Source organism: Scyliorhinus canicula, chromosome 17 (assembly GCF_902713615.1).
Source record: "Scyliorhinus canicula chromosome 17, sScyCan1.1, whole genome shotgun sequence".
Lineage (NCBI taxonomy): Eukaryota > Metazoa > Chordata > Chondrichthyes > Carcharhiniformes > Scyliorhinidae > Scyliorhinus > Scyliorhinus canicula.
The window spans coordinates 63,541,561-63,562,579 of record NC_052162.1 but is presented as its reverse complement, the minus strand read 5'-3'; the positions used below and the strand labels follow the sequence as shown (position 1 = coordinate 63,562,579).

The following is a 21,019-nucleotide window of genomic DNA, read 5'->3' as shown; positions in this document are numbered from 1 at the left end:
TGCCCAGGATGGTCCGAAACTTTGTCTTGTCCTGGCCTTTGGTGAAGTTAAACGAGTTAAAGATTTGGATGGCTTGATCTCCCGCAGTTGAGGGGAGAAGCTAATCTTTCTTGTATCAGACGCACCCTCGAGGTCTGAGGCTTCGATGTACAGCAGAAACCTTTGCTAGAAAGTCCGCCAGTTGGTACTGAGATTGCCGGAGGTCCGCAGCAGTTGAGGAGGCTGGATCTTCTCCATGGTGCCGGGATGCCTTTGCTGGTCGTCACGGAACAGATTGAGGTAAACCACCTAAGGATAGCAGTCTACTGGTACCATGTCGTGTTAAGCATAATGAGATAACACGGGCTTCAACTGGATGCAGCTATAACTGAAACAGAGTCCAGACCTTGAAGTTAGTTCAATTTGATTTATTGAACCTGTCACAGTTAGCTCAGTTCTCTGTGAGTTCAACTCTCTGCTAACCTAAATGTGATCTCTCTGTCTGACTGAACCAGACTAGCCCTTAGCCACGTGCTGGAGGTGTTATGTGATATATACACCGGACTCACTCTGTAGATGTCCCTAGTGGAAAGAGCCAGAGTGTGAGTGTCTCGTGCCTTTTATAGTGGGAAACCACCCTAAAGTGTTCTGCCTGCTGATTGGTTATGTCCTGTTCTCTGTGTTCATTAACTGCCTGACTATATCTCATTATGTGCATGTTTGCATATAATGAAATGAAATGAAAATCGCTTATTGACAATTTTATGACAATTGACATTGGTTTCATGCCCATTAGACTTTGGGGTTAATTCTCCACCTCCCCGTCACATCTTCCTCGCAGCGCCCGTTGCCAACAGTGGGATTCTCCATTCCTGTCGCTGGCCAATGGGATTTCCCAATGTGGCCACCGGGAAACGCGTGGGTGGTGGTGCGCTGCCAGCAGAATGGAAAATTCAGCCAGCAGAGAATTCACCCCTTTCAATTTGGACGCAGGTTCCCAGAGCTATTAACCTGGGTCTCTTGATTATGAGTCCAGTAACAATATACCACTGCCTCCCCGAATGAAACTTCCTTTCCCTCCCATGTATAATCCTATGGAAAATTGCAACAGGCCCTTTCAATCTGCAAGGGCACATCGACTAATGTTATTCATAAGGGAATGTATGTTCTGTATGATACCCAGTCAAGAACTGGCCCAACCCTTTCTTGGAAGAATATCAAGAATCAGCATCACCACACCAGCGGACAGTGTATTCCAGTGACACACTACCCTCTATGAAAAGAGGCCTAATATTCAGCCTATTCCTACTCTTACATGGCTTCAACGTGTTCTCTGATCCTTTCCAACATGTTTGACTGGAATAATCTGTTAATAAGGAGGCCACCTATCTCTTTTAATTATTATATAGATCGCGAGCAAAACTAGGCACAGTACTTAAAGACTCCGGGCGCAATTCTCCCAGCCTCGCGCTGGAGAATCTGCGCAACCGCGCCGCTCTGACGCTGGCCCATGATTCTCCGAGGTGCGGAGAATCGCCGCCATTTGCGCCGGCGCGTTTGGTGCGGTGCTGGCCACGGGCCGCTGTACGAGGCCGAACCGCCGATTCTCCGGCCTGAATGGGCTGAGCGGCCGTGCGGAAAAAGCAGAGTCCCGCCGGCGCTGTCCATACCTGGTCTCTGCTGGCGGAAACTCTGCGTGTAGAGTTGGGGGGTGCCCTGTGGGGATGGGGAGGGGGCCTCTGTCCCCGGGGGGGCCTCTGATGGGGTCGGCCCGTGATCGGGGCCCACTTTGTTGCGCGTCCGGCCCCAGAAACCCCGCGCCCTGCTGCGTCGGGGCCGGCGCGTTCGGTAAAACCACTGTGCAAGCGCGGGTTGGCGCCGCCCACAGTGTGCGCCAGGAAGTGAGGCTGGAGCGGCGTGAACCATTCCAGTGCTGTGCTGGCCCCCTGTGGGGGCCAGAATCGCTAGTGCCAGCGCCCATTTCGCACCGTTGTGAAACACGACGGCGTTCACGACGGTGCGTACACTTTGTCCCGCGATCAGAGAATCGCGCCTACAATATGACTCTTGATCTGTAGATTCTTAAAATATTGTCGCATGCAACTCTGAAGAAAGGTGATGATTTTTGAGACGTTAACGCTGTTTCTCTCTCCGCAGATTCTACCAGACCTAATTTCAGCACTTTCTGTTTTTATTTCAGATTCTCAGCACCCACTGTACTCGTTGGAATTTAGAAGGATGCGGGGGGGATCTAATAGAAACATATTAAATTATGAAGGGAATAGATAGGATAGATGCGGGCGGGTTGTTTCCACTGGCAGGTGAAAGCAGAACTAGGGGGCAGAGCCTCAAAATAAGGGGAAGTAGATTTAGGACTGAGTTTCGGAGGAACTTCTTCACCCAAAGGGTTGTGAATCTATGGAATTCCTTGTCCAGTGAAGCAGTTGAGGCTCCTTCATGAAATGTTTTAAAGATAAAGATAGATAGTTTTTGAAGAATAAAGGGATTAAGGGTTATGGTGTTCGGGCCGGAAAGTGGAGCTAAGTCCACGAAAGATCAGCCATGATCTCATTGAATGTCGGAGCAGGCTCGAGGGGCCAGATGGCCTACTCCTGCTCCTAGTTCTTATGACCCGGATTGAGGCCGTGGCCTGTAATTTAAAAGGCAATGCACTCTGGTCCCTTTAGCAGCACAATGTAAAAATGTACCTCTCAGAATGAAATCTCAGATTCATAAATCATTAACATATGTCAGTATACATCTACTTCATCCATGACGCACCTCCAACAACCAAAGTACACTGAAAAGCCAAGACTTAATTCTGCCCTCAGATAACCTAACATAACCACCTCCTGCTGGAAGAAATGGGAAATATGGCTGACATAAATCTCAGTCTCAAGTGTTTTATTCCATTCTGCACATTTATGGCCGTTGATTGCCTTTTTAATGAACACAATGAACCTGTTACTTCAATTTGCATAGGACGGTCAGGCTGCTGATGCCCAGACCTGCCTGCTAACCATATTCATAGAATCATAGATTCTAGAGGTCGTGATGAAACTGGGAACACGACGCAATGTCTTTGTGCTAGATAAAAAATGCACATTTCACTCTCATTTTCAGAGGACATTATTCAGACCACTGTTTATACTCATACAACCAATAGCTTGTTAGATTTAGCCATTCTTTGTTTGCATTGGTCAACCTTCGGAGATTGGTGCATAATAACAAGTAAATTTTTTGCTGTCAACATGTAAATTTAACTAGGTATGTCCTGTACATAAAAATCAAGATAGATCCAACCCAGCCAATTACCGTTCCATCAGTCTACTTTGTTCATCAGCAAAGTGATGGAAGGAGTCATCAACAGTGCTATCAAGGGGCAAAGTGATAAGTAACATTCATGCTACACAAGTGCCAGATAATGACCATCTCCAACAAGAGAGAATCTAACCATCGCCCCTTGACATTCAATGACATTACCATCACTGAATTCCCCTTACTATCAACATCCTAGGGATTATCATGGCCAGAAACTGAACTGGACTAGCCATATAAATACTGTGGCTACAAGAGCAGGTCAGAGACTAAAAATCCTGTGGCAAGTAACTCACCTCCTGACTCCCCAAAGCCTCTCCAACATTTACAAAGCACCAGTTGGGAATGTGATGGAATACTCACTACTTGCCTGAGTGGATCTCCCAAAAACACTCCAGAACAATGATGGACAACCTAGGCTAGTGAGAGGGACGTTATGAATGGCCCTTCTTCATCTCATTGGGCTGCAGGATTGAAATCCGGCTTGTTCACTAATTATGACCCTTGAATAAGATTGAATACATGTAATTTATGCTGAATATTTCATAAATTATGGAAAATACTTACTCATTTATGAATTAATAGAATGTTATCAACTTTAAGTGGTAAAAACGAACAAACATTTATGCTCAATTGGATGCAGATGGAATGCATGCCTTTCAAAGTCAATTTATTCAATAAACACCCACCTCGTCTCACGTGCTATTGCTTTACGTGCATTTCATTTCAGTTACACTGGGTGGAAAAATGCTATGCGGATGGAAATCTGCAGAATGTGGCAACTCTGCGCATGGGCAACAGTCAATGAAATGTCTTGTGGGCTGCACTCAGAACCCTGGTAAATCACAATGGCCTCTCGGCCGCAGGTTGCCCAGCACAGCTCAAGAAACTGAAAACCATCCAGGACCAATCAGCCCGCTTAATTGGCACCCCATCCGCAAACATTCGCTCCTTCCACTACCGACACATAGAACATAGCGAGTTGTGGTGATCTGGAGTGCTCTACCCAAAAGAGTGGAGGAAGCATATTCAATGGTATTGTTCAAAAGAGAATTGGATAAATACTTAAATGAACAAAAATGCTGGGCTATGAGGAAATAATAGGGAGTGGGACTTATTCGATAGCTGATAGCTGTACCGAATTGTTGACAAAGGCACTGTGGGCGGGATTCTCCGACCCTCCGTGAATCCCGCCCCGCCGTATTCTCCGGCACCGCAGATTCGGCAGGGACGGGAATCCCGCCGCGTCAGTCGGCAGCCGCTCGCAGTGGCCCCCCCCCCCGGTGATTCTCCGACACGCGATGGGCCGAAGTCCCGTTGGTTCTTTGCCAGTCCCGCCGGCGTAAATTGGACTAGGTCCCTTACCGGCGGGACCTGCCGGTGACGGCAGGCTCCGGGGTCCTGGGGGGAGGGGCGCGGGGCGATCTGGCTCCGGGGGGTGCCCCCACGGTGGCCTGGCCCGCGATGGGGGCCCACCGATCCGCGGGCGGGCCTGTGCCGTGGGGGCACTCTTTTCCTACGCGTCAGCCGTGTCAGCCTCCATGATGGCCGACGCGTGAACCCTCCGTGAACCCCCCGCCTGCGCATGGATGACGTCAGCAGCGGAACCACTCCGGCGCCAGCCTAGCACCTGAAGGTGTGGAGGATTCCCCGCCGGGTACGGGAGAATCCCACCCGAAATGTCAAATGAAGACCTTTCTCTGTTGTATCATTTTACCATTTATATTCTGTGATAAGTTAATAAAACACAATTTGCCTGTGAACGAATCTGTAATTTATTAACCCACATGTTTCAACGTGACAATCCATTTCATCCCAGGTTATGTCTGTAAAAATTGCCCCTGCCATTGACATTAGGCTGACTTACCTACAGTTGCCAGGTTTAATTCCCTCCCCTTTTTGAACAATCTCCAGTACCCTTGCACCACAACCATTTCTGAGCAGGATTGGAAGATTATGACCAGAGCCGATGTTATCTCCACTCTTATTTCCCTCAGCAATTTAGGATACGTCATCCCTACCCAACCTTTGACCACTTTTTTTTTAACTATTAATATGTTTCTAAAATACTTTTGAGTTCCCTTTTCTGTAACCTAAAAGTTTATTTTCATAAATTGTCAATGTCCCTTTAATTTCCTTTTTCCATTCTTTTTCAGTACTTTCTATATCACCTTGGTTTCCCACTGTAAATATCCTAAGAGTTCTTTACCTATTTCATTTCAATCTGTACACCCGCAGTCATTTTGAGAGCGCTAGATTTGGATACCCCTTCTTTCCTCCTTGTGAGAATATCTCAAGCCTTAACTCATCTAAATCTTGCTCATATACAGATTTACCTCCCAGTTGTTGATTCCTATTCACCTGTGCCAGATTCCTTTACAGCTCACTGAAATTAGCCCTCCCCTCATTTATTTTTTTTCACACTTGCTTGATCCCTGTCCTTTCCCCTAATTGCACTAAGCTCTATTTTTATCAAAGGGTTTCTCAAAACCAAATACATGTGTCCACCAGATTTCCCTCATTCACTACATCCTTTATTTTCATGCAGGAGATTCCAATAACAGGTCCTATATATGAACAACAATATAGCAACTCGCAGGATTTTCATGACCTCACTGCGAAACTGTATACTGTACCACAGGGGAGGTTGGTTAGTTTATTTGGCTGGATGGCTGGTTTGTGAAGCAGAGTCGATGCCAACAGCGTGAGCTCAATTCCTGCACCGGCTGAAGTTATCATGGACTTTGTTACCATGAACCTAGTCCCTTACCTGATTTTTTTTTAAAGAATTAGAACAGTACAGCACAGAACAGGCCCTTCGGCCCTCAATGTTGTGCTGAGCAATGATCACCCTACTCAAGCCCACGTATCCACCCTATACCAGTAACCCAACAACCCCCATTAACATTATTTTTTAGGACACTAAGGGCAATTTAGCCTGGCCAATCTACCTAACCCGCACATCTTTGGACTGTGGGAGGAAACCGGAGCACCCGGAGGAAACCCACGCACACACAGGGAGGACGTGCAGACTCTGCACAGACAGTGACCCAGCCGGGAATCGAACCTGGGACCCTGGAGCTGTGAAGCATTGATGCTAACCACCATGCTACCGTGGGGTGACTCTCAGGTTAAATCCCCTCTCTTTCCGAAAGGGGAGAGCAGACTATGACAACTTTCACTTTTGCACAACGCAACACAAATAGTCGGCAAATTTCAAAATCGCAACATTGAGACTGAGGTTGTCCTTATCTAAACAAATGATAGTTAAGGTTATGGGCAAAATGCTATTTTGGGCTTTTTACGAATATATTTCAAGGCTTGAGCAGAAATTTCAGGATATCTGTTCAATGTTGTTATTAACCTCCCTTGTGAGATTAAACATATTGCGGAGAATTCTTGAAGATGTTTAAGGTCACCAAGAATAAGTTGGGTCAATTGACCAATGTTTTTTATTCCATGTTTAAGGAAGTGATTCTTTTTGGTTTAAAAAAGGCTGTATGTTCCTGTTATCGTGTTAGGGTTGTCATTCCTCAGTCCAGCAAGCTGAAGCATGTTTTCATTGATAAATAACTTAAGATTGCTGTTCTATCTATCACCCTAGCTGGCACAGAGGAAATCAGGGATAGGTGGATTAGAAGTGCACTTTAAAAAAAAAATCCAGAATAAACTGTCAATTAGAATGTTTTAGGGTATTTACTAAAAGATTGGAATATTTTAACCCATGGTCAGGTCACATCCATCCAGATGATACAAGTATCAACCCTCCCTATGTCTAATACATCTGTGATACTGAATAAGTGATCATAATCTCAATAGATTCTAGGTAACTGCCATAAACATATAGTTAGGGCCATTTGGGCAGATAAACACAAGTAGACATACTCTATACAAAGAGATGAAGGAAAGTCAAACTTTCCAGTACATCTTGAAATACACAAACCAGACTACTTGTTTTATCTTCATGATGAACTTCAACTATTGGATGGTACCAGTAATAATAATAATAATAATCATCATCGCTTATTGTCACGTGTAGGCTTCAATGAAGTTATTGTGAAAAGCCCGTAGTTGCCACATTCCAGCGCCTGTTTGGGGAGGCCAGTACGGGAATTGAACCCGTGCTGCTGGTCTTGTTCTGCATTACAAGCCAGCTGTTTAGCCCACGGTGCTAAACCAGCCCCCTGCCAGCAGTAATCTAGGTAACAGAATTGGTACAAGAAAGTAAATTTTGTTTGCTTCTGAATTAACTTGATGGAATACATTCATCTAAAGCTGGAGGTAAAAACAGAAAATGCTGGATAAAGTCAGCAGGTCTGGCAGCCTGCGGAGAGAAACAGAGTTCATAGTTCGGATCTAAATGAGCCTTTGATCGATCTAGCATTTTCTGTTTCTGTTTCAATTTCCAGCATCCACAGTATTTTGTTTTTATCTAAATAGAGGAGCGTGTTGGATAGATATGGATTGAAGCTTCAAAAATGATGGCATTTTTCTTGTAAATAGCAAGTAATCAGTCTTTGCTTCATAAGCATTACTAAAATCCTTAAAGATCACAGATGTATGAAGGAGAGGTTTTATCAAGTCTGGATACTTGTGAGATCGCCTAGAAATATTGTTTTTACATAATTGTTACTTATGGTTTAATGAATCAATACTCTGGCTCCTCTCATTCTAGCAGGAGACAAATAGTAAATATAATGTATAATATAACCTTGTGACCAACATGAAAAGGATGGATGAACAAGTGATCATAATCTCAATAGACTCTAGGTAACTGCCACATTTACATATATACATTGACATGATACAATGGAAGAGAAGCAGAACTTGGAAGTCTGGCTATTTATTATTACATTTACTTTCATTTTTTTAAACTATATTTAGTTTTGCTCATTTTTAATATGTTTATTTTCTCTTTAAAGTCTCTGTTCTGTTTCGCATCCCAATACTTCGACACGTAAGGCAATATTTCGTTGCCAGGTTTGTGGAAGAATTCTCAAATACTGAGCAAATATGGGAGGATCAAAGGTGTTCTGAACTTGGCTGTTACTGTCCACATTCCCTTTAAATACCTGTGGAATAAACAATTCAAGAGTCAAGGAACAAAAGACAAATTGTCATTAGACTAAAAGATGAACCTTGTGGTGGAGCTCGGAAGAATTGTTTATTACAGCCAGATTGTGAAAAATAAAGAATTTATATAGCGCCGCTCACAACATCAGGACATCCCTAAGCACTTAATAGCCAAAAAGAACTTTTGAAGTGTAGTCACTGTTGTAATGTGGAAAACCTGGCAGACAATTTATACACTCCCACAAACGGCAATGCGATAATAACCAAGTAATTGTTTTTCATGATATTGGTTAAGGAATAAATATTGGTCAGGACAATGGGAATAATTCCCCTGCTCTTAAAAATGCCTTGGTCACTTACCTCAGCCTGACAGAGTACCGGCACTGTTGACAGTAGAGAACTTCCTCACTCCCCCCCCTTCCTCCCCACTCGGACACACGTATGCAAAATAAACAAAGCAATCCCAACCCAATTGCCCGAAAGAAACACAAAGAAAATAAAAAAGAAGATTCCTCTTCACAATTGCATCCACCATTAATTTTCCGAATCAAATTAAACAAAAAAATCAGGGAAAAGGTCCAAAGGTCCTACCCGAGCGTGAAGCACCAAATGTGTGACCTATTCCTTCATAGCCGCCACCGGACCAGTTTTAGTTTTTAATGGTCATCATATAGATCCTTCTTTGTCTGGAATGGTGTTTTTATTTATTTACGGGATGTGGGCTTCGCTTGCATGCCCAGCATTTATTGTCCATCGCTAATTGTCCTTGAGGAGAGATGGTGAGCTGCCTTCTTGAATCGCCGCCGTTCCTGAGGTGTAGGCACACCCACTGTGCTGTTAGGGAGGGAGTTTCAGGAGGTTGACCCAGCAACAGTGAAGGAATGGTGATATAGTTCCAGGATGGTGTGTTACTTGGAGATGGTGATTTTCCCAAGGTATCTTCTGTCCTTGTCCTCCTAGGAGGTAGAGGTCATGGGTTTGGAAGGTGCTGTCAGAGGAGGTTTGGTGAGTGGCTCTAGCGCTTCTTGTAGATGGCACACACTGCCGCCATTGTGTGTCAGTGGTGGAGGAATTGAATGTTTTTTTACGGTGGTGATGGGCTGCCAATCAAGTGGCTGCTTTGTCCTCAATGGTGTCAAGCTTTGGAGCTGCACTCATCCAGACAAGTGGTGCATGCCATCACACTCCTCACTTGTGCCTTGTAGATCGTGGATCGGCTTTGTAGAGTCAGGTAAGTTACTCACTGCCGGATTCCTTGCCTCTAACCTGCTCTTATAGCCACAGTAATTATATGGTTGGTCCAGTTCACTTTCTGAACAATGGTGACCCTCCAGGAAGTTGATGGCAGTGAATTCAATGATGGTAATGTTAAGAGGAGATAGATTCCCACTTGTTGGAGATGTTCATTGCCTGACGATTGTTTGGCATGAATGTTATCAGCCCAAACCTGCACCTTGTCCAGGTCTTGCTGTGTTTGGACAGTTACTTCCGTACCTGAGGAGTCGCAAATGGTGCTGAACATTGTGCAGTTATCAGCAAACATCCCCACATCTGACCTCTAGCATAAATAGACTCAAGAGACATATGGCAGCAAAAGAGCTCATTGGCAGTGATTCAATGATGAAGGACATCAGGTTATAAAACATTTGAAGAATATTGTTGTTCAGATTGGAGGGATTTGTTTTGGTTGAAGGCCTCATGTATTGGCACAGGATCACAGAATTGTTACTGTGCTGAAGGAAGCCATTTGGCCCATAGTGTCTCCACTGGTTCTCCAACTGAGCATCATGACTTTGTGCCATTCCTCTGTCTTTTCCTCATATCCCTGCACATTCTTTCTACTGAAATAATAATCATCTAATGCCCTCTTGAATGTCTCGATTGAACCTGCCTCCACCACACTTCCAGACGGTACATTCCAGAACCACTTGCTGTGCGGAAAATGCTTTTTTTTCTAAAATCACATTTGCTTCTTTTGGAAATCACTTTAAATCTGTGCATTCTCGTCTTTGGTTCGTTTAAGAGCGGGAACAGTTTCTCGCTATCTGTCAAGCCCCCTGATGATTTTGAACTTCTATATCTAATCTCCTCTTAGCCTTCTTCTCTCCAAGGAGAACAGTCCCACCTAGAACATAGAACATAGAACAGTACAGCACAGAACAGGCCCTTCGGCCCTCAATGTTGTGCCGAGCCATGATCACCCTACTCAAACCCACGTATCCACCCTATACCCGTAACCCAACAACCCCCCCCTTAACCTTACTTTTATTAGGACACTATGGGCAATTTAGAATGGCCAATCCACCTAACCCGCACATCTTTGGACTGTGGGAGGAAACCGGAGCACCCGGAGGAAACCCACGCACACAGGGGGAGGACGTGCAGACTCCACACAGACAGTGACCCAGCCGGGAATCGAACCTGGGACCCTGGAGCTGTGAAGCATTTATGCTAACCACCATGCTACCCTGCTGCCCCCTCCAATCTATCCTCACAATTGAGGTTATACATCCCTGGAACCATTTTTTGTAAACCGCACTCTCTCCAATGCATTCACGTCCTTCGTAAAGTGTGGCACCCAGAACAGTACATGATATTCCAGCTGAGGTCTAACTGGTGTCTAATTTGCTTTCACTTAGCATTATTGAAGTGGCCAGCATCTGTAAATCACAAGAATGTTTATGAACTTGCGGTTAGGATCAATGGAGGGTATTTATTTATTTTTTATTCGTTTACAGGATATGGGCATCGCTGGTTATGCCAGGATTTATCGCCCATCCCTAGTTGCCCTTCAGTAGATGGTGGTGAGTTGCCTTCTTGAACCGCTGCAGTCCTTGAGGTGTAAGTACACCCACTGTGCTGTTAGGGAGGGAATTCTAGGATGTTGCCCCAGCGATAGTGAAGGAAAGGCAATATATTTCCATATTAGAGTGGTGAATGACTTGGAGGGGAACCTCCAGGTGGTGGGGTTCCCAGGTATCTGCTGCTCTTATCCTTCTAGATGATAGTGGTTGTGGGTTTGGAAGGTGCTTCTAAGGAACCTTGGTGAGTTACTACAGTGCAACTTTTAGATGGTCCACACAGCTGCCACAGGTCGTCGGTAGTGGAGGGTTTAAATGTTTGTGGAAGGGGTAGCAATCAAGTGGGCTGCTTTGTCCTGGATGGTGTCGAGCTTCTTGAGTGTTGTTGGAGCTGCACTCATCCAGGCAAGTGGAGAGTATTCCATTACACTCCTGACTTGTGCCTTGTAGATGGTGGACAGGCTTTGGGGCATCAGGAGATTAGTTACTCTCCATAGGATTCCTAGCCTTTGACCTGCCCTGGTAGCCACAGTATTAATATGGCTAGTCCAGTTCATTTTCTGATCAATGATAACCCCCAGGATGTTGATTGTGGGGGTTTCAGTGATGGTAGTGCCATTGAATGTCAAGGGGCGGTGGTTAGATCCTCTCTTGTAGGAAATGGACATTGCCTGGCATTTGTGTGGCGTGAATATAACTTGCCACTTGTCAGCCCAAGCCTGGATATTGTCCAGGTCTTGCTGCATTTGGACACTGACTGCTTCATTATCAGAGGAGTCACGAATGGTGCTGAACATTGTGCAGTCATCTACGGACATCCCTCATCTGACCTTGTCATGGAAGGGAGGTCATTGATGAAGCAGCTGAAGATGGTTAGACCTAGGACACTACCCTGAGGAACTCCTGCAGTGATGTCCTGGAGTTCAGATGATTGACCTACAACCACCACAACCATCTTCCTTTGTGCCAGGTATGACTCCAACCACTGGAGAGTTTGGCCCCTGATTCCCATTGACTCCAGTTTAGCTAGGGCTCCTTGATGCCATATTTGTTCAAATGCTGCCAGTCAGTCAGCTCTTTTGTCCATGTTTGAACCAAAGCTGTAATGAGGTCAGGAGCGGAAAGACCCTGGCGGAGCCCAAACTGAGCGTCCGTGAGCAGGTTATTGCTGAGTAAGTGCCACTCGATGGCACTGTTGATGACTTTTTCCATCACTTTGCTGATGATGGAGAATAGACTGATAGGGCGGTAATTGGCTGGGTTGGATTTGTCCTGTTTCTTTTGTACAGGGCACACCTGGGCAATTTGCCACATTGCCGGGTAGATGTCAGTGTTGTAGCTGTACTGGAACAGCTTGGCTAGGGGTACGGAAAGTTCTGGAACACAAGTCTTCAGTACCATTGCCGGGATATTGTCAGGGCTTATAGCCTTTGCAGTATCCATTGCCTTCAGCTGTTTCTTGATATCACGTGAAGTGAATTGTATTGGCTGAAGATCGACATCTATGATGCTGGGAACCTCCGGAGGACACCGAGATGGATCATCCACTCGGCACTTCTGGCTGAAGGTTGTTGCGAGTGCCTCAGCCTTGTCTTTTCCCCTGATTTTCCGGGCTCCTCCATCATTGAGGATGGGGATATTTGTGGAGCCTGCTCCTCCAGTGAGTTCATCAATTGAGCACCACCATTCACGGCTGGATGAGGCAGGATACAGCGCTTAGATCTGGTGCGTTTGTTGTGCAAAAGCTTAGCACTATCTGTCACTTGCTGCTTTTGCTGTTTGGAACACAAGTAGTCCTGTGCTGTAGCTTCATCAGATGACACATCATTTTTCGATGTGCCTGATGTAGCTATGTAGCTCTCCTGCACTCTTCATTGAACCAGGGTTGATCCCCTGGCTTGGTGGTAATGGTAGAGTGGGGTATGTCTGACCATGGGGTTGCAAATTGTGGTTGAATACAATTCTGCTGCTGCTATGGCCCACAGCGCCTCATGGATTTCCACTCGAGTTGCTATATCTGTTCGAAGTCTATCTCATTTAGCGCGGTGGTAGAGCCACACAACTTTAGATGCATTTTCACGGCACCGAGGTCCCAGGTTCGATCCTGGCTCTGGGTCACTGTCCGTGTGGAGTTTGTACATTCTTCCTGTGTCTGCGTGGGTTTCGACCCCACAAGCCAAAAATGTGCAGGGTAGGTGGATTGGCCATGCTAAATTGCCCCTTAATTGGAAAAAATGAATTGGGTACTCTAAATTTATTTTTAAAAAAACTTTAGATGCATTCAAGGGCGATGGGAAAGATAAATAAACAAACTTCCTGGCAGCTGTGTTTATACCATTAAGGTATCAATCAAAGGCTAGTTAAAGGTCTGCACTGTGAAATTGGATGAATGCTCAGCATTTCAAAGGATCTCGGGATTTCAAGTGCTGTCGGCTTTCCAGGAACGATCTGGCACTTCAAAAAGCAGCAATTTTAAAAGCATAGGGCTGAGCAAGCAGATGTGAGGAAAAGGAAAGTCTTCCTGGTTTGAATCTTCAATGAACTCTGTGATCTGCTCTGCAGCTGTCAGGCACAGCAATTCAGAATGAGAAGGCCACTTTAAAGTTTAAAGAGATCAGACAGGGATGATGATTTAGAATAGATAGCTGCCTGAGATCACCATGCCAAAATTGACCTTCAGGTTGCCCAGGGCTGGAAGGGGCAGTCCAGACACGGGACCCCATCCTGGGATCAACACCTTACCCACAGCCTGAGCCCACCCAACCCTCAGGACCCTTTGCGGACCCTCCCGCTGCAGCCTGGAAGTGGCAGAGGGGAATAGGAGCAATGGGTTAACCACCTTGATTCCCCCTCGGGGCCCAGCACACCAGGCTAGGATGTCACTGCCAGAGTGTCAGTGCCATAGTGTCAGGGGGAAGTGCACTGTTGGCAATGCTAGAGGAAAGGGCCTGAAGGGGGGGGGGGGGGGGTGGAGCACAGCTGAGGGGGTTGGCTGAAGAGTGGTGGCTGTAAGGGGGAATCGGGAGGGGGGTGTTGCATGTGTGGTGTGGGGGAGGAGTGATCCGTTATTTCCGTTGTGGATGCCCCTCCTTCATGAGGGTTTGAGGGTGCTCCATTGTCAGCACAGGGGGGGTTAATACTTGCGTTGTGGGGAGAAGGAGGGCTTGTCTCTGGATGCTGGGATCGGGGCACCCATTCAAAATGGTAGCTCAACACCAGTAAGTGCAGAGAAACCGGCGTGGTCACCAATATGCATATTTTTCAACATCAATGTATGAGAATATTACCCCAGCGATGCTCTGAGCACCAGCGGGACACAGTGTTGATTCTCCGCTGGAGAAAGCACTTAGAGTCTGGAACAGAGCATCCCACCCCTCTGTCCACAATTATACACACATTCCAGAAATTGTTAACAGTTGGATTTGAAGCCTCTTATATTACAATTTCCCTTCAGAACCTACCTTTTCCTTCAAGCGTTGCCTATCTTTGATTACTGCCCAGCTGCTCCGATTATCACTGTACGAGATAATATACTCCTTCACAAACATGGCCCGCCCCAGGTGGCTGGCACCTTGAGTTATAATTCCTGTAATCTTTTTTCGGCGCCCAAAGTTGATCTGAAACCATTCATGTGGATTGTTCCTCTGCGGGTAGAAAACAATTTGTGGTACTTTAATTTCACAAAATTGTCCTTTTTTGATTACCTACTGCAACAGAAATAATAGAGTAGCAATTCAAATAATACAGAAAGATTTAAAAAATTGCAGACAGTTCTCTCTGCATTATAAATCACTGGAATAATTTCATAAGGTACCAGCTTGTAATTCCAGTATCCAGTATCCAACATTCTTTAGTTTATTTGTTTTCTTTGTTACCTTTGGCACCCACGCATTTGTGAATCCTTCTTTGTTGAGGCGCGCCAGTGCTGGTGTCCAAGCACTCATGCTAACCCAAAATGAGGAGGCACTGAGTTGATGGTCTGCGATAACTTTGCTCTCCATCCCTAATGGCAAAGAACAACCTGGGAAACACAAGGAGAGGGCAGCCTGAGGCACAGTTTGGCGGTGCTGCTGAGAAAGCTTGTTAAACCCATTACAACTTTTTAAGCAAAGGAAGAGTTTGTTCCCCTTATCGGAATCACAGGCGGGTGCAAAATAGCATATGTTTTTCTTCCTCTAGATTGTGGTGCAAGATTTATTCGACCAATCTGCTTCTTTTGCATCGTTCTTCCAGCTTTAGAAGTCTAGGCATTAGTTGTGAACCAAATAATTGTGTAGAGAGCAGGGAAGCATTTAGACATTTAAAAGGATTTTTACTCAGTTGTTCATATAAGATTGTTTTTTTTTTAAACCAAGTAGGAGCAGAAAATATTAGTGGGAGTGCTTTATAGGCTTAACAACAGCAGTTATGATATTGGACACAGTATAGTCAGGAAATTAGAAGTTAATGTAACAAGGATAATATAGTAATCATGGAAACAGCCTTCCAATCACAAAAACATCCATTGACCATTACCCTTTGCTTCCTGTCTCTGAGACAATCTTGGATCTAATTTCCCACTTTGTCTTGGGCTTTTCCTTTGCTTTGGGCTTTTCCTTTCATGACCAGTCTGCCATGTGGAATCTTGTCAAAATCCTTGATAAAATCTGTCATAATATACATCTATGTATATAATGGAGTGCAGACAGGCAGTGATTGACACACAGGATGACCAGTAAGCACACAGAACACAGCAGCCAATCACCAGACAGGACACGACCACTATAAAGCCAGAAAGCACTAGTTTTCCCGCTCTCTCGGGATCCAGCCTCTGAGACAGTCAGAGCTCGTGAGCATAGCCAGTGCAAACACCATGTGGTAGTGAGTAAGTCTGGTCAGGCTAGTGTCAGGTCTCCATTCAAGTCAGCATAGTGTCAACCCACAGTTGAACATGTATAATAGTTTAGATGTTAAATAAAATCGTGTTGCATCTCATCAAGTGTTGGAAGTCTGTCTCTCACTACACTGCATCAAGTGCAGTCCACATAGACCCAGCCAGCCCAACACATCAAAATCAATATGAATTATCTTATTTCGCTACCTTCGTCGACTCGCCTCGTTACCCCCTCCTAAAATTTGATTATTTTAGTCAGACATAACCTTCCTTCACAAATCTAAGCTGCCAGCCTTTGATTAATCCGTGTCATTTTTAAATGAAGGTTTATCCTATCCCTCAGGATTTTGTCTGATATTTTTCTCTCACTGAGTTTAGGCTGACTGGCCCGTAATTCCTCGGTGTACCCCTTTATCAATTTTTAAACATTAATTGTCCTCTGATACTTCCTGTAGCCACAGAAGATTGGAAAATTATGGTCAGTGCCTCAGCTATTTCTTCTCTTGCTTCCCTTCACACTTAGGATATATTGGGCCGCAACTTCCACGGAGTGGCAATTAGTGTCGGATTGAGACTCTGTACCCACTGACTTGTGCCAAATTTCTTCCATGCTGGTCCCATCCAATCTCCTGACTCAGGCTGGATGAGATCCACGCAACGCAGCGTTTCCACTAGGCCCTGCCTCAAAGTGTAAAAGAGCCGGCATGAAGAAGGGGGTATGTGTCTCAGGTAAGTGGATAGGATTCGGGGGGGGGGGGGGGGGGGGGGGGGGGGGCGGGGGGGCTGATGATGGTAAGGGGAGAAGTGGGGGAGGTTTGGACATTAGAAATGTTGGACTTCGGAGGGAGTGCGGGGGATGGATGAAAATCAGGGGTCGGGGGTTCCGGGAGGTTCAGACATCAGATAGGGTGGAACTGGTTGGACAGTGGGGATGTTGTCCACGGTGGGGGTGGGGTTTGCGTCGTTGAGGGGGATCCATGGATTGGGAGGGGCAGGGGTTGGATCAGGAGAGGGGATCCAGCTGGGTCATGTGGAGTTGTCCAGCCAGGTTAGAGTGTCAGGTGGGAGGTGTGGGTTGGGGCATGTTGGGACTGGGGAGGTCGTCGAACTGGATCAGGTTGGGTCCCAGGGTGGTGGTCCTGATGGTACAAGAGGTCTGCAGGGGAGTTGGGTTGGTCCAGCTGGGTCAGGGGTGAGGTCAGGTCTTGGGGGGAAGGGGTATCCATCCAGGCTGGGGAGTTGGGTCAAGTGGGGGGGGGGGGGGGCGCGGTGGTCCAGCCCAGCCGGGGATTGTGTTGGTTGGAGGGATTCAGGGTGTGGGTGGCGGACCGAGGAGTGGTCCAGCCGCCTCAGTGGTGCGAGTCAACTCGGGGGAGTGGGGGCCAAGTCATGGGGTGGAGTCCAGTTATGTGGGGGGGGGGGGGGGGTCGAGTCTGCTTGATTGGATCAGAGCTGACAGTCAGGACTGCGGGTGAGGGGGATGCCATGGGGTCCAGGTGGTGGGGTCGGTTAGTTGGTAGGGTGGGGTTGTCCTCAGGGGGTTGATGGTGTGGTGTAAGTCCTGTGTGGACCTACTCTTTCCTGGTCTAATCTGCACACTTTGGATTTCATAACCCTGGGCCTACCAAAACTCCACTGCAGGGGAGGCAGCCTGAGATTTAAATGTGCAGCCGTCCATGTGAACCACAGAGGCACAAACTCCCATCTTCACAAATATGGAACGTGACGTGTCCATATTTGGCTTTCCATCATGGCAAAAATATGGACCAGTTGTTTAGTAGTAGAGTGGAACGAGATATTTTCCTTTTAGTCTCTTCTCTCTCTCTGGATTGGTGCCTTAGCAAATACTGAGAACTCACTGCATGGGAAATCATCACATTGCTGCACAAAAAGCGAGAGCACTGAACCACATATCCAGTACTATTCTGTATCTATTGAATAAATGGTTCAGGGGAGTAGCTATGCCAAGTCAACATTGTCCTATTTACAGGATGATCTTCCGATCTTATGTCACCTCTCTCTGAAAGTTCGCATTGGACCTACCTTACACAACTCGGCCAAAAGTTATTTGGAGTTCTAATTATTACCCAATTTTAAAAGTGTATCTGTATTTCTCCCAATATACCATACTTTACCCCAAAGGTAGAGGAATTACCGCAAGTATCTGCTAAATGCTGTTTATAATGTGGTGAAATGAAGGACGTGAGTGCAGTCCAGGGAAACGTAATCACCAGTTTTGACCAGTTTGTCCTCTCGCTACACATGTAAAACATGTCAGCTATGTAACCTCTGCCCCATTCTGTTTCATTTTCCCTGGTTAGTTTTAGTTTTATTCTTTTTTTTCCTCTCCTTTGTTTGCTCACAGGCAACAGCTGCTCATGATTCTGCCATTCACACACTCTGTAAACACAAAATGTATTTATTTACTTGTCTGATTACCACTCCCTTTTGGTTCTGTGCCACCTAACCCATTTAATTCCGCTTGCCTCCCACCATATTATACACTCCTTTTCGTTCTTCCCCTCCCCAACATTCAACTTGCTTTAAAACCTATTCCATTTCTAACTCTTCCCATTTCCGATGAAAGGTCGTGGACGTAGAACGCTAAGACTCTCTCTACAGATGCTGTCTGACCTACTGAATATTTCCAGCATTTTCTGTTTTTATTTTGGCTTTACTGCGTCCACTGTTTTTTGCTTCTGGGATAGATTTCTCTTTTTTATTTTCAGTTCTGACCATTCTGGGATGAGCTTTCATAATCATTGAGATATCTCTGAACTTACTCTGCAGATCGCAAACCAGCAACTCCATTCGCAGCGCAAAATTTCCTACGCTTGGCTTTGGGTACACTCTGATATACCGGGCAATGATTGGTGGATTGAAATCGTTCCTCATCTGTCCTATTCCATCGGTGTTTCCTTTAAATATCTGGAATTTTGAAGTGCAAATGTGAGGGCTTACAAGTATAAATGCATGCAGAGTTCTTAACAAAGATTAAGGACACCTGTTTATTACGATTAAAAATGCTGTTAGATCACGCTCACCATGATTTTTCATTAATATTCAAACCATACTGTTTCAAAATGATCTGGAATGGATATACTGCTTACAACGCCACTTAAAATAATATTTATTGTAAAGGAGGAATTGATTTCCATTTACCTTTACGTTTTTTTTATTTCAGGCTCTGAGTTTAGGTGTTTTATTGGCAGTTATGTTTGAAGTGAGAAAATCTCATGGTCAGTGTTCTTTAAATGGTCATTTAATACCATCAGCGCTTTGAACTATTTGTATATTTTTTACCAAGAGGACCGTGAGAAAGTTAAATTACTGACCTTTAGTCTCCTCTTCCTTAATGTTTAATTGGAGTTTATCCTGAGGATTTCCCCCACAGGCTTTAAGACCCAACTATTAGACTCAAGTCGGGGTCAGGCGTGTGGGGAACAATCACCCAGCAGTAAACTTCTCCAACGTGGCCAACTGATAGCTAGAGGGCACGCTTGTCATCCAATTGGGGACAGCAGCGAGCTCCTCAAGGTGAGGACCAAGAGATTTCCTTCTCAGGTAAGTGAGAGAGATGGGGCGCGATTCTCCGCTCCCCACGCCGGGTGGGAGAATCACGGGAGGGCCGAGCGACTCACGACACGCCCCCCCCTGGTGCCCCCCGCGATTCTCCCACCCTCCCGTTTGGAAGAATCGCCACTCGCCGTTTTTCACGGCGACCGGCGATTCTCCGGCCTGGATGGGCTGAGTGGCCTGCCATTCGCGACCGGTTCACGACGGCGGCAACGACACCTGGTCGCTGCCGTCGTGAACATGGCGCCAAAAGCTGGTTTGAAGCTTGTGTGGGGCGGTGAGGGGAGTGAGCACCACGGCCGTGCTCGGGAGGGGACTGGCCCGCGATCGGTGCCCACCGATCGTCGGGCCGGCGTCTCAAAGGGACGAACTCTTTCCCCTCCGCCACCCCGCAAGATCAAGCCGCCACATCTTGCGGGGTAGCGGAGGGGAAGACGGCAACCGCGCATGCGCGAATTTGAGCCGTCAGCCGTCGTGACGTCAGCCGTGCATATGCGGGTTGGAGCCGGCCAACCTGCGCATGCGCGCCTGACGTCACTTAGGCGCCACTGGCCGTGTCATTCTCGGCGCGCCGCCTTGACGCAAGCGTCAAGGCCCAGCGGATGAGAGTTACGGAGGGCCGCTCCTAGGCCCCCGGGTGGGGGTGAATAAGGTGAGAGGAGCGGCCTCCGAGGCCGTCGTGAAACTTGGCCGAATTCACGACGGCCTTCCCGATTTTTCGCGGGAGCGGAGAATTCCGCCCATGGTGCCCCAAGTTGGAGGTGCAGCCTCTCCAACTTTTTATAGTTTTAAAATAAAGTCCTTAATTTGGAGCCATGCTTCCATTGTTGACGGGAACACCAGGTGGCCTGTAGATAGGTGGGGAGGATCTCACAGCCTGTCAAGCCAGCCCCAGAAAGTCCCTCTGAAAACAGCTGAACTGCTCCTCAATGCTTCTGGAGACCTGGTGACCCATTGGAAATTCCCAGATGGCCTCTTGTCATGTTCTGTAGACTGGCTGAAGTGAATGAAGAACTACAGAACATCTGGTTTAAATAATTTATTATGGATCAACTGCATGATAAGATAACTAGGATAAATAAATTAATAAACTACCAACACTAATTAACTATTGTAGAGCTACTGCAAAATATATCTATCCTCCAGCACGACATACTCCCAATGACTACAGGGTCAACTTGTGGGTTTACACTGCCACCTAGTGGTCAGAGGTCATGCATAACATTATGTACAAACTTGCTTTATGAATATCATCTGTTAACAGACCTTATAATGGGCCAATGACCAACTGAATTGGCTATGTGCTGCTTGTGGCAGATAGCGCTACTGCACCCCCAATCCCATCTGCTGGAAATTGAACCAGAGGTGGGATGTAGCTGGGGAACTGGCACATGTGCCC

General features: G+C 46.2%; 1 protein-coding gene across 1 annotated transcript in view; it reads right to left on the bottom strand.

Moving 5' to 3' along the window:
- Window positions 1–6,978: 6,978 nt before the first annotated feature.
- Window positions 6,979–21,019, bottom strand: part of f8 (coagulation factor VIII, procoagulant component) — a 98,124-nt gene continuing 84,083 nt past the window's right edge. Inside the window, exons 22-25 of the mRNA XM_038775925.1 lie at window positions 18,828–18,972; window positions 15,047–15,192; window positions 14,633–14,815; window positions 6,979–8,369 (exon numbers count right to left, since the gene is read on the bottom strand). Of these exons, the coding sequence (XP_038631853.1) occupies window positions 8,214–8,369; window positions 14,633–14,815; window positions 15,047–15,192; window positions 18,828–18,972 (630 nt within the window). The 3' untranslated portion in view covers window positions 6,979–8,213. The remainder of the gene's footprint in view (window positions 8,370–14,632; window positions 14,816–15,046; window positions 15,193–18,827; window positions 18,973–21,019) is intronic.